The sequence below is a fragment of the Mytilus trossulus genome, chromosome 4 (genome assembly GCF_036588685.1).
Source record: "Mytilus trossulus isolate FHL-02 chromosome 4, PNRI_Mtr1.1.1.hap1, whole genome shotgun sequence".
Classification (NCBI taxonomy): domain Eukaryota; kingdom Metazoa; phylum Mollusca; class Bivalvia; order Mytilida; family Mytilidae; genus Mytilus; species Mytilus trossulus.
This window is the reverse complement of record NC_086376.1, coordinates 80,271,658-80,285,830: the sequence shown is the minus strand read 5'-3', so window position 1 is coordinate 80,285,830 and position 14,173 is coordinate 80,271,658. Positions and strand designations below refer to the sequence as shown.

Sequence of the window (14,173 nt, the reverse complement as noted above, 5' to 3'; positions counted from 1 at the left end):
TCATTCATGTCTTCAAGTTTATATTCTATACCTGTAGTGCCTAAACCAAGTTACAATTTTTTAGGGTTGTTGAAATTGTTCATATTTTAAGCAATTTTTGTATAAAGTAAATTTGAATTTGACATATGTGCTGAGTTAGGGACGACATCAAAAGTTCAATGTAGGATAAAAAAATTAATTCACATAGTTTTTTCACTGACCCCCACACCCCCCTCTTAACTAAATTAGGGAAAAATTGATTTACCAATAGGGATATATGTAAAAATCGATTTTAGATACACAAAACTTGCAGAATTTTTACCCCCACCCCCAAACTATTTGATTTAAGTTTTTTATCCTACATCGATCTTTTGATGTCGTCCCTTATCTTGTAAATAATAATTATCTAGCCATTTCTTAAGAAAGTTCTCCTGAAGTCATTTCTTCAAATGCAATATCATTTTATTTTTTTAATGTCTTTTTCAAAAAGTAAAGTTGATATACTGTAAAAAAAAAAAAATCATAAATTATTTGAACGGTTATCATGAGATATAATTATATTCATTTTAAGCTCTTCTCAACAGGTCAGATAAGAAGTTGCAGTAGTATACAAATATGTAAATGGCTATCATTCAGTAAAAAACAATATATAGAAAATTTGTTACGTAATTTGTTTAGCATAGTGTTCCGTACACATTCATATGAGAGTTGTTAGAAATGTTGGAGAATAATATTGCTTATAAAAAAAGTGATATATATATAAATAAGAATCTAAAAACCTCAATCCTTTGTTACAATTGATAACAATTGTAGCTTTATTTGATGTGGATATGATATATCAACCTAAATAAGTATATCAAGCTGAGACTTAATCTTCAGTTGATATAATTCTTTCAGCTATATATATTCTGTGTATCAACTTCAAACAAAGGCAATAGTTGTATATTAAACTATGGTTTAATTCCTAACTCTGCTATGAACTTGAATATAATCAAGTGTAATTGGTTTCTTTTTTTCTAGTTTGCTATCGGAGGATATAACCAGAAACAGAAAGTTTTATTGGCCAAGATATTGGAGAAAATGACAACTTTCAAAGTGGATCCAAAAAGATTTGAAATTTATAAAGAGATGGTTAGTATATGATGTATATGTTGTATATGTAATTTATGTTATTGTAAATAAAAGAGAAAGGTAAATTAAAGGACTTTTACTTTTTGGTTCTATATTTAATAATAATTCATATTATATTGATATTTGTCCATTACTAGGAACAACCACTTTATTCTGAGGGCAAGTCTAGCAGATTTTGGCAATTATTATTCTACTCCCCATTAAGTTGGATATAAATATTCGTGTCTAATCATACATAAAAATAAACAGTCTGTCCTAAAATATTCCAAATTTGTGTAGCTCACTCAGCTTGCCAAATTACACATATACAGAAGTATTTCCAGTGGCAGATTAAGAGGCATATCCCTTTTTGACTGGAAAAGAAATAATGTTTTAACAGTACATTTGTTATGCCCCTGCCGTAGTGGAGCAGGTATTAAGTTTTGTCTTGTACATCCGTCGGTACATTTCAAAATTGCTGAATATTTCGTTTCAAATCTATAAATTTAGTTTGCCTAAACCAAATATTTTGAATCTTATATACAATGTTTATTACCACATAATAGAGATCAAGAGTAAAGTTGGATAGTGTTACTTTTACTGTCCTTAAGTTTTGTCCCTTTATAAACATAAAAAATGCTGAAATTTTCATTTCTGTTTTCCAACTTTAGTTTGCCTCAACCAAATATAATGAAACTTATATATAATATGGAGAAAGAAGATGTGGTATAATTGCAAATGAGACAACTCTCCACAAGAGACCGAATGACAAAGAAATTAACATCTTTAGGTCATTGAAGGTCACAGCCTTCAACAATGAGAAAAGCCCATACCGCATAGTCAGCTATAAAAAGCTCTGAAATGACAAATGTAAAACAAATATGTAACACATTAAAAATGACAACCACTTAATTACAGGCTCCTGGCTTGGGACAGGCACATGCATACAGAATGTGGCGGCATTAAACATATTAGCAGAATCCCAACCCTACCCTTACCTGGGACAATGGTGTAACAGTATAACTTAAGAACAAACTATAAAAATCAGTTGAAAAAGGCTCAGACAATGTTAATTTTCACATAATACAGATCAAGTTGGATGTCGTAACGTTTACCGTTCTTTAGTTATGCCCCTTTATTAACATAATAAAAAATGCTTCATTCTCTTACTTTAATAGTTTGTCTCAACCAAATGCTATGAGAGTTATACACAACACTTATAATCACAAGACAAAGATCAAATTTAAATTTGGTTTCTGTAACTTTTAAACAAAGTTTTCAAGCAAGGTATTTTTATTTGCATGCTTTAGTTTATTATTACATCTGTAAAGAAATTTCATTAAAAGACGCGTTTTTACATTGATGACTTTTAAAGGTTATCTCATTTTTCTTTTACATGTAATGAAATAAATTAACCACATCAAAATTATGAATAGCATAGTCATTGATATTTTTTTTTATTTCTCCAGTATACTAGAAGCCTTAAGAACTTCAGTGCAGAACAGCCCCATCAACATGCTATATACTACACATCAGTACTGATGTCAGAATTTATGTGGACCAAAGATGAATTACTTCAATGTGTTGATGGTAAGCACATACATAACTTAAGCTTTAAAGAGTGTCAGATGATTGTTTGAATGATGGAAATGATTCCACCTATTTCCTATTGTAACATCACCATTACTTAGTCCTGAATCACAATTTGAATCTCATTTGATCCTTTGATATTAAATAGTAAATAATTGTTTTACATTTAAATGAATGGATAAAATAGATATTTAGGTGAATGGAAATGACTTCCTAGGTTACTATAATGCAAATATCTGCAAAAATGGCTGGATGTACCTGACTTTACAACCACTTTATGATCTCTTGGTAGTGTGTTTGCATTAAGTACAGGTAGTAATTGGTGCAATAATTCCCCAAAAAGTAGCAAAGACCATTTTAAAGTATTGGTTTCCTTGTTTCAAGATAGCACACAATACAAGCACCCTATCAAGAGATTATCAAGTGGAAATACATTTAATCAAGTCTATCTTAAAAAATCAGCTGGCAATCTTGGGAAGCCCCCGTCTGTATTTTTTTTTGTGAGTATGTAGATTCATAATCCAACTTTGCATATTAGTTTAAAGCAAAGCACTATCAACTTAATATGTTATTATCTTGCATGTAACATCTACCAGTATATTGAAAATGTCAGTCACTCGTGATTTGACCTAAAAGATAATACAATACCATTAGTAAATAATTTTAAGGTTCCTGCCTTTCAGTATTCAAAAAGAGTCTGGCAATAAAGTTTGTAAACAATATTTAATTGTCAGTGAATTAAAAAAGCAAATGAGTCCTAACCATTTCCAACTGGAGTGAATTTATTCTGTAACAAATAAACAGGATCTAAGATAACCATATTTTATTTCTAGATTAATACTACTAAATGATGATAATAACATTATGTGGTCATTTTTGTTTTCCAGAGATGACTGTAGAGAAATTAGATGCCTTTATACCTCAGTTATTATCCAAATTATATATAGAAGGACTTATATATGGAAATGTAACAAAGCAGGTTGGTTGTATTAGTTTTTATCAAATTAAATATTTTATATCATATTGCAAAATCTTCAATACTTTTTTTTGTACCTTGTAATAGACCACGGGGGGGTAACTTCCATATTTTTTGGTAGGGGTGTGCCATTTTTGCCTACAAAAACTTACCCATTTTAATATAACATTCACTGAAATTCAATACCTATAGTTATATAAAAATTTAAGAAAGAATGACCTATACTTATATACAATATATGAAATATGACCCATGCTTATATTAGCACTAACTCATCATCACTCATAATTCATAAATATACCAGCTTCCCTTAAGTTTTTATATATGAATGGACATCGTTTTGTGCACATATATTTTATAATGCAAGATTCTCAATTTAGCATATTTATATATGATATGTAGATCATACCATAGTGGATCATACCCCAAATCAATATACAGTTATCAAACGTAAACGCATTTTAATATAGGATGTCATTAAAAAGGAGGGTCATTCTTATATAAAATGTCGCAAAATTATGACCCATATTTTTGGCACATCCCTGTATACCCAATAATAGGAAGTTGACCCCCCGTGTAATAGACAGTGATGTTTATTACTTTCCAGATTTATTTTTTTGTCTAAACTTTACTGGATCTTCCATCACTGTATTAGTGTATTTGATACCTTAACTACATAAGTTTCCTTACAAATAACGGTATATTGCTGTGTCTTCAAAGTGCTTTACTAAACCTCTTTCTAAATTATTAACATCTATTTTATCAGCAATTAAAGCCAAGCTCCAAAGTTATTGTGAAACTGCCTATTCTAGGGGTGACATGAATCAGATGTGGATACTAAATAATTCCAAACATCTTTTAGAGAACGGCATATAACCTAAGACTCTCTCATCTTGCCATAGATTTAAAACATTGACTTTTCTACAATCTACACAAATATTCCCCATTCCTAACTAAATGACAAATTGAAAAAAGAGTTGGTATTACTTTGTTTCACTAAAAAGAATGGTGAATGTAGATACAAGTATCTTGTCTTGGGGAGGGATAAATCCTATATTGTAAAGGATCACTCCGTTTCAAACAAAAAAAATCTCTGAAACTGACATTATCAAGATACTTGATTTCTTGATTGACAACATATTTGTTAAGTTTGGAGGACGTGTTTTTCAAAAAAAAGTTGGTTGACCGATATGGAATAACTGTTTCACAGATGATATAGGAAATGTTCCTGATGTCGTAACTAAAACACTGTTCCTTTTTCACGAATGTGATCTACTGAATAAGACTATTTTACCGGATTTGTAATAACATAAGCAACACAACGGGTTCCATGTGTGGAGCAGGATCTGCTTACCCTTCTGGAGCACCTGAGATCACCCCGATTGTTTGGTTGGGTTTGTGTTGCTTAGTCTTAATTTTTTATGTTGTGTCTGCTGTACTATTGTTTGTCTTTTTATTTTAAGCCATGGCATTGTCAGTTTATTTTCAATCTTTGAGTTTGACTATCCCTCTGGTATCTTTCATCCTTCTTTTAAACAGTTTAGGAAAATATGCTAGCTGTACTGGCTGTAAATGAATCACAAAGGTCCCTTGGAGTACAGAAGGTTAGAAATGAATAAAAAACTTGAAACAATATACATTAGTACATTTTGTATTAATAATAAGTACCAGTAGTCAAAGATAGTTATCAAATATACTGACAAAAGTGTCTTAGTAAACAGAGATATTTTATTTTACAGATAGCCTTGGATATTGTTGACACAGTGGAATCTATACTAACAACAAAATGTAATACCAAGCCATTATTACCTAGTCAGACAAAAAGACTAAGAGAGTTACAACTACCTGATGGTGAGTTAACTTTTATTGTTTTCTCAAGGATTTTATTTGTTCACACAAAGTGATATTATATGTGCCATAAAAATTCATAACCATAAAAACCATCTCATATTATACACAATTTGTGGTAGCAACTTTGGAATTTTGATTGAAGGGCAAATATTCTCTACAAGAAAGATGCTTAATGTTTGCTCTAATCTTTGTACTCCAATTTGTGTAATAAAATAAATAGGCCAGATACTAATCTTGCCTCTTTTACTTTATTTGATGCATCTTAAAGTAGTGTTATACTAGTAATTTGTCGTATACTATTTATTTCAATTGCCTTCACACATAATTTAGATGAAATAAAATACATTTCAATTAAAGTCACTGATCATGAAAAACAACAGACTATTATTTTCTTTTTTTTTTTTTACATTTTTTGCTTTATAAGAGAGATATCTCTGTAGCAAATTTATGTACTTTTGTTTTTTATTCAGGTTCATCATTTGTTTATCATGAGAAGAATCATGTGCACAAAAGTTCTAGTATAGAGGTTTACTATCAATGTGGATTACAACAGACACAGCCCAACATGTTACTGGAAATGTTTGTACAGATTATAGCAGAACCCTGTTTTGATATCCTCAGAACAAAGGAACAGTTAGGTTAGTATAGTTTTTGTAACAGTTACAGATCTTTCTCATGAGTATAGGCTAGCAGAACTTTTTTTGACATAAGGGAACAGTTAAGTAAGGATAGTGTATGCTAAAGAATGGCATTGTTAGAATTTTCACTTTGATACCCAACCCAATAAAGACATTAATGATGAATTGAGCAATGCCCATGTATTGGCAGCCACCAAACAAAATAACAAAAATTAAGTAGATGGCAAGAAAAAATAGTATAGATGTATGCTTTCCAAAACAGCAGTCCTCTATGATTTCAACTAATTCCATCTTTCAAAATGAAAGTGATCATAGTATAATTACACCTTATGTAAGAATCCTGGGTTTTGAATGGTTGATAGCCAGTGTATTTTTCACAAATTTACTGTTATCAAATGAACATCGTTCATTTTTAAACGCTGTGTTTGCCAAAAGGATTTTGCCTTTTTTATCCCCTCTGCCGTGGTATTTGCCAAAAAATACTCTATCCCACCAGATTCTTGTAACCTCACGATCATCAATGCATTTTTGAATATTAACATTCAGTGTTTTTAAACAGATATAGCATGTTCTTGAGGGGTATTTCAGAAAAAAATACCCCTCCTTAACATTATATATCTGTTTAAAAGTGAAAGTGTTCATAGTAAAAATAATTTGCCCAGATTTTATTGAAATTACTTGACAGGACAGGTTGGCTGGTATACTTTTGGTCAACTTGTTGTTTGGAATGCTTGTCGACGTCATAGTATCTTGTTTCTATAACCAGCTTTGAAAGTGTGCTGTTTTCAACTATACTTATACTTTGGCAAACATAGTAAACCATAAGTCATGGCATGTTCATGTTTCAATATATATGTAGGACAATAAAGTAGATGATTTTGTTTGGTTTTCTGTAACTAATATTAGTTGACATGCCATCAAATAGAAATATATTTCCAGATTATTAATGTACAACCACTGAGCTTGGTTTCTTGATACATGAACTGAGAGTTGTTTTTTTATTTCTAGGTTATATTGTGTTCAGTGGAGTGAGAAGGTCTAATGGTGTACAAGGACTAAGGGTTATTATACAGTCTGATAGATCTCCAGAATATGTAGAGAAAAGAGTAGAAGCATTCCTAAATAGTATGGATGTAAGTCAAAAATTAAACACTGGGTATAACTGCTAAAAAAACATAGTTTACATTTTCACAGAAACTGATTTACTGTATAAACATTAATTTTTCGTGTGGTTAAAATTTCGTGGTTTTGTATTCAAAAGTAAGTTCGTGGGGATTAATTTTCGTAGTTTTTAAGTTTTGAAAAAAATTACAAAAATTTCACTTTATGATTGACAATAAACAATATAACTGATTTGAACTTTCGCCGTTGGTAAAAAATTAATAACTGCATTTCATAGTAACAGTGAGCACTAATCAAGGGTTGTAACCTGCACACGCTAATTGGCTTTTACACCCTTTGATGTTTTACTGTGGATTCATTATTTTTATTGGGGTGCACATTTTTATGGAGGTTAAGAAGAACTTGGAACTTCCTATTCAAATGTTTGATACAATAAACATTTCCTTTCATTTTGTTTGTAGAGTTTTTGAAAGCTAAAATTTCACAAATACCTACTAAAATATAATTTTTCTTGAATCCATGGAAATTGGTACAGAATTAACTTTAATTTGTATTTATCTTAAAGTTGATTTAATAACTGAAATCAACATCGTGTATAACTTCAGGTTGCTTTGTTTTATGTGACATTACCATAGATATATTTCGGCACACCTGAGCAATTGACTAATTGTCAGGTTTTAGACAAATTATTATATAATAAATTTTTTAAGGCGATACAAGATTCAGCTATTGGGGTTATTAAACAAATGTTATCCTTAAAAGCTCACAATAAAACTTTACAGACTTAGAATTTGATTGTTTATCACAGAGATCAGCGTTTCATGAATAAATTTGATTATTGGATCAAATAGTTAATATTTATACAACAATGACATCAAACAAGATTGGGTATTATACCATAAGGAATGTTAAAAATTGTGACCTTTGTGCAAAAAGTAAAATCATAAAAATACGGAACTCGAAGGAAAATCCAAAACGGAAAGTCCCTAACCAAATTGTAAAATCAAAGGATAAAACACATCAAACGAATGGACAACAATTGTCATATCCCTGACTTGATACAGGCAATTTGTACAGGCATTTTAAGGGTAGAAAGTGATGGATTGAACCTGGTTTTATATATATTGTGTCTTTCTTTCATAAAACTTTTATTTGGATTAAGTATCTCTCTTTTATCCCTATCAATATGTTTCATACATTTTGCTTCAAAAGCCTTCATGTAATTTCAAACCTTTGATTTTCCACACAGGACTATATCAAAGATATGACAGATGAAGCATTCCAGAAACATTTGAAGGCTCTGGTGTCCAAACGTATGGAAAAACCTAAAAAGATATCAGGACAAAATTCACGATACTGGTCAGAAATATTATCTCAACAGTATAACTTTGACAGAGGTAAGAATTAAAATCCAAAAGAAATAAAAGTAACTATCTGCATATATAGCCAATCTAATTGCAGTAAAAATTTATTTATAATTACTCTTTAAGGTTTAGCCTATCAAGTTTTTAACTGTGTTTTTATTGTATTTCTGTTGCATGGCATTTTGAAATCCTGTTGATACAGTTCAATCCCATATTTGTGATAAATTCAAATTGCAATTCAACAGGTTACTCTTAACTCTACTTCATTGTTAAACCAGACAATGTATATGTTCATATGTATAAACATTGAGAATATTTCAGTTATTCTATGTCAAACTCACACTTCATTGATCTGTGAGGTCTCAGTGGCGGAGGGGACTAAGTTGTTTATCTAATGTACTACTGGTACTAGCCTGTCAACACTGATGTTGTCAGTATCAACCTTGCACAGCCACATTGCAGGTGCATTGAATCCAATTTTAATTGAATGATATTACCATTATTCTTGCTAAAGTCAGAGATTCTCTTTGTAAACTCCAGCTTCCTCTACCAATAAAAACAGGCTGTCACAATATAGATAAGATTTGCTGAAAGTGGTGCTAAACAAAAACAATTCATCAATCAATCTTTACTCTGCAACTTCTCGGAAACTAATTTACAAATTTCAACAATATTGCTTAAATTTTTGTACAAGACATGAAATATTGCACCTATATACTATTTTAATTTTTGATGTACAAATTTTAAAGGTTTTCCCCATGAAACATGATCTTACCTTTTTCTGCTTATAGCAGTTCGTTCATCTGCATGTCCTTAAAAACAGCTAACAAAAGATCTACCAAACTGTCATCTATTCACCTACAGGACGTTTTGCATCTTCCAGTTTAAATCATTTGATTGCTTTTTGCCCATACTAAATCTTAGGCTTTGACATTTCGGTTTAATACTCTTTTTTGAGAGGACAGGAGATGCATATTTTCCTGTGAAATCACTCATTCATTAGTATATTATTGTATATTTTATTGAAAAAATATGATTATTTTCAGAAACTGTTGAAGTTGAATTTCTGAAAACTGTGAAGAAAGAAGATGTCTTTAGTTTTTTCAAAGTAAGAAGATGTGTCATGTTATGTTTAGATTTAATTTTTTGATGTGATCAAAAGATTAGTATGATTTTTGAATGGTCATTTTGGCTTATTAATCACACATAATTGTACTCAGAATGATTGGAAAGAAATGATACACAAGATAGCAGATTCATTTTTTGTGCTATAAGAAATTAATCTGAATGATTTAAAGTATTTCAATATAAAATATAGGGCACAGTACCCTAATAATGCAGGATCCACCATTGTCTTTGTAAATTGTTAAGGAGAAACACAATATAAATAAGAAGAAGTATGTATAAATGATACAGCAATGCAACAACATAACTCATATGACATCCAAAGATCAACAAGGTCTTTAATGCACTATTTGCTTTCAATATCATATCTAACTCGACTAATTTGAACTTTTGGAGAAAGATTTTTGGCTGCTATGGATTTACAATGTAATGAAGTTCTGACCTTCTTTAACATGAAACCATAATTAATCGAACTTCCAGGTATTCGCACCATAATTTTAGATACATGTAGTTTGAAAAGTTTCTTCAACAACAATACTGCATGCAGCCCAACAACATGATAACTGCAATTTCTTTAATTATTTTTTTTAAATCCTCAAACATATCTAAGTGCTGTGAACGTACATGGGTTCAATTGGGTTGGAGGCTTTATTGAAATTGCTTAACTGGAAAGATGTTTTAATTGTATATATATAAAAATTACACATTGTATATAAAACTTACACATTGTATATAAAACTTACACATTGTATATAAAATTTACACATTGTATATAAAACTTACACATTGTATATTTTAGGATAGAATAGCTGTTGGTGCTCCATATAGGAAGAAGTTTTCTATTCATGTTGTTTCCTCTGTAAATGGAGAGAAGGAATTAACAGAAACAAATGGAGAAAAACAAACAACAGAAACTACTGATGATGGAAACAATCTGCTGCCTTCTCCAGAACTACCTCTGGTAATTATGATACCTCTGAAAATGACATTATTTCAGAAAATTTCAATAAGACTTAAAATCCAATAAATGCACAAAATCATCCTTTCTTGATATCTTCTCAAAAACATACTGACTTCAGAGTCTGCAATATACTGTAATGATGATATCTGTTTGGATAACATTAAATTAGATCTATTTATGAAACAAATAGTGACCTTTTGTGATATATATTAAGTTGAACCCAAAGGACTTTTTTTGAAAAGAAGTAAATTGTGTCCTTTATAGACTGTACTTTACATACTTTATTTTTATGAGAATTTCAATGATTGTCTTTTTCAGCCTATGGTTGTTACCAGTGTAGCAGAGTTCAAAAGAGACATGGGACTTTATCCATTACCAAGGCCTTATATAGACCTACAGAAAGCTAGATCTAAATTATGATAACACTGTATCGATAGGAAGAAAAACTGTGATGAAATTAAAAGACTGAATGAAACATACTTTATGATTCAACTGTAGTTGAATTTGAAAATGGCTTTTGATGGAATTTTAGCTTCCTTTTATTTTTCTGTTAAAAATTATTAACAAACTCTGTAATATATTTTATTTTCCAAATCAATTAATTAAATGCTTTCATAATTTCTTTTTTTGAATTACTATGTATGAAGTATTTCATATTTCAATGAAAAATGCATGTTTTATGATTAAATTTATGCAAACAAAAAAAAGTGCTATTAAATAAATTCCTTAGAATCATCAGACATTTTGTAATTTTGTAACGGAGGTAGAATTCACAAAATCTGAATAATGTATGCAAAGATTTTTTTTTTTATTATTCAAAAATTAAATAACTGAAGTTTATACTACAGAGTACAGATTCATAAAATATTCTTGACATCTGGTAGAATTGATATGACACATAAAGACCAATATCACAATATTCAACTATTGCAATGCAATTGAGGAAACTAAGAAGTTTTTTTTTTTGTTGTTGTCATTTTTCTATGTTTTTTGCATACTGGTAAATGTTGATGTAATTTTTAGAAGTTTTTAAGTTATTTTTCTTATTGGGAAAAATATGTCCTGTTTGTTATGGCATTAATAAGAAATTGTATTTGTATTTCTTACTGCATTAATTGATTTCAGCATTTCTTCAAATTGCACAATGCATCTGCTCATCGGTCTCTGGGGATCGACATTGGTTAAAACAGTTGATATAGCTGTATAATTTATGTATATCCCTCACTCTTTAATACTTGTACAAAATAATTTTGGAATTCACAGTATATTTGTATACCGCTATGCTAGATTTCTTATTATGCTCAATATGAAATAGTATTTTTAAACACATACTTAATTACAACTTTATAATTTGTCTGCGTTTAAAGTGTTTTATTCTGCCCATGTATGGTTGGACAAAATCTGTTTTATAGCACCAAGAAGTGATAAGTTTGTAAGTACCCAGAACAGACTATTATATGAACTGATTATCACTTCTAAAGATGGTACCAACAAGGTTCAGAGGGATGCCTAGAACTGCTAGTTAGTCATTTACCAGTAATAAAAGCATCTAGTTATCAAATGAGTTCATCTAAACTTCTGTCAAGAAAAACTGTTTACAGTAATCAAGTAATATGTCAATAACAAAATGGCTGACCAATATCAGAAATTGTTGAAGGATTGAGGGGGATATTTTATGATTTCTAGTCTGTCATTCGGTCTGTTTATCCAATGTGTTTAAATTTGTGGCTTTAGGTGATTGCAGACATGCAGACATTGTGTTTTAATGATTTAATTTAAAATAGAATGACACTCAATGTATGTTGTGTGCAGTAAATATTTTATACAATCATAAATTGAAAATAAGCAAAAGTGTTCCTTCATAAATGGAAAAAATATGTATTCATATTGTTGAGTTTATGTCTGGTATACATAAATGTAGTAAAATAACTTGCAGTTTAATATTGTTGACTTTTCACATACTGAATTTTTATAATTCAAGGGGTACAATCAAAATCATGTGATGGATATACACACACCCGAAGTAACAGTTGAGCAGACCGCTTGAAAGGTAAGTAGTAGTATTTACTTGTTTATATCAATAAAATTTAATAAATAAAGTAGTGCACCGAATGTCGGATACTATCTAGATTTGAAATACACAATTATTCTTGCTGAAAAAAGTGCAGTTAATGCTAACACTTCTACACAGTTATCCGTCTAAAATTTGGAACTGTGTCGAAGTGTTTGCAATAACTGCACCCTTTCTAGCAAAAACAAGTGTATTTTAAAACTACTTACTATCCAACATTCGGTGTGCCAACTTATTAATCAAAATTTAATTGATATTAACAAGAAAATGCAACTACTAACCTTTCAAGCGGCGAGTTCGACTGAAACTTACGGTGTGTGTATATCCATCACGTGATTTTGATTGCACCCCTTGTAATTGGGCATTATAAATATCAGTGATATGTCTATCAAAATAATCAATAAAAATTATCTAAAAATTGTATCTTATTCTTTTGATACTGACACAATATGTTGAGAAGATTGGAAGTGAACATAAATAGAAACACTATAGATTAACTTTTCTATTGTGGAGTATGAAACCAGTTTAATTCACCATTTACTACATAAGGAAATAAATGCCTGTACCAAGTCAGGAATATGACACTTGTTTTCCATATGTATAAGAGCTTTTGAGTTTGCCATTTGATAAAGGTCTTCCCATTTTCCCTTGGAATAAGTTGTTTTTTGTAATGTACTGCAATAGAGCTTTTGAGTTTGCCATTTAATAAAGGTCTTCCCATTTTCACTTGGAGTTAGGTAATTTTTTTTGTAATGTACTGCAATAGAGCTTTTGAGTTTGCCATTTGATAAAGGTCTTCCCATTTTCACTTGGAGTTAGGTTTTTTTTTTTGTAATGTACTGCAATAGATTTGGTAGTATGCACAATTTTTATGTAGAAGCCAGCTGAGGACCACCTACTGGTGCAAGATGTTCTTGGGTGTAGAAGACCCAGTGGTGGCCTTTGAGTGTTGTGTTCTTTAATCAGGTTGTTTGTTTCTTACATGTTTAGAAGTTATCTCGATGTTCCTATAAGAATTGATATATGATCAACGAAAGGCAACTCAGCAAAGTAGGATAAAAGGCAACCTATGTTGAATTGCAATTTGTTTTGTCTCTCCCATTACCTATGTGTTATTACCATAACATGATTCCATGAAGCAGCAATAGTGGTGAAAAAATAATGAATGAAATATTGTTTAGACACCTATCTATCATAAGACACTTGTTTCGTTTATTTGTAGTCAGATTGCTATTTCAATCATACTGCAACTAAACTTTTAACCGTGTATGCACTTTCCCATTTTCCATGTTCAGTGACCTGCAAAATCAGGAGTTATTCCACTTATTTGGCATGTGCTCTAAATATAACGTAATGAACAAGTGTTCTTAGTTTTAATTTGATGAA

At 30.4% G+C, this 14,173-nt stretch overlaps 1 protein-coding gene across 4 annotated transcripts in view; it reads left to right on the top strand.

Annotated features, from left to right (window-relative positions):
- LOC134716087 (insulin-degrading enzyme-like) overlaps positions 1-13,170 on the top strand; it is a 52,178-nt gene extending 39,008 nt beyond the window's left edge. For 3 of the 4 annotated variants that reach the window (XM_063578839.1, XM_063578843.1, XM_063578842.1), the window contains 10 exons: positions 1,000-1,110; positions 2,559-2,679; positions 3,567-3,658; positions 5,395-5,506; positions 5,977-6,144; positions 7,153-7,277; positions 8,516-8,663; positions 9,677-9,738; positions 10,555-10,716; positions 11,035-13,170. In XM_063578839.1, the coding sequence (XP_063434909.1) occupies positions 1,000-1,110; positions 2,559-2,679; positions 3,567-3,658; positions 5,395-5,506; positions 5,977-6,144; positions 7,153-7,277; positions 8,516-8,663; positions 9,677-9,738; positions 10,555-10,716; positions 11,035-11,136 (1,203 nt within the window). In that variant the 3' untranslated portion in view covers positions 11,137-13,170. The remainder of the gene's footprint in view (positions 1-999; positions 1,111-2,558; positions 2,680-3,566; positions 3,659-5,394; positions 5,507-5,976; positions 6,145-7,152; positions 7,278-8,515; positions 8,664-9,676; positions 9,739-10,554; positions 10,717-11,034) is intronic. The other variant, XM_063578838.1, reaches the window with a different exon arrangement.
- Positions 13,171-14,173: the final 1,003 nt, after the last annotated feature.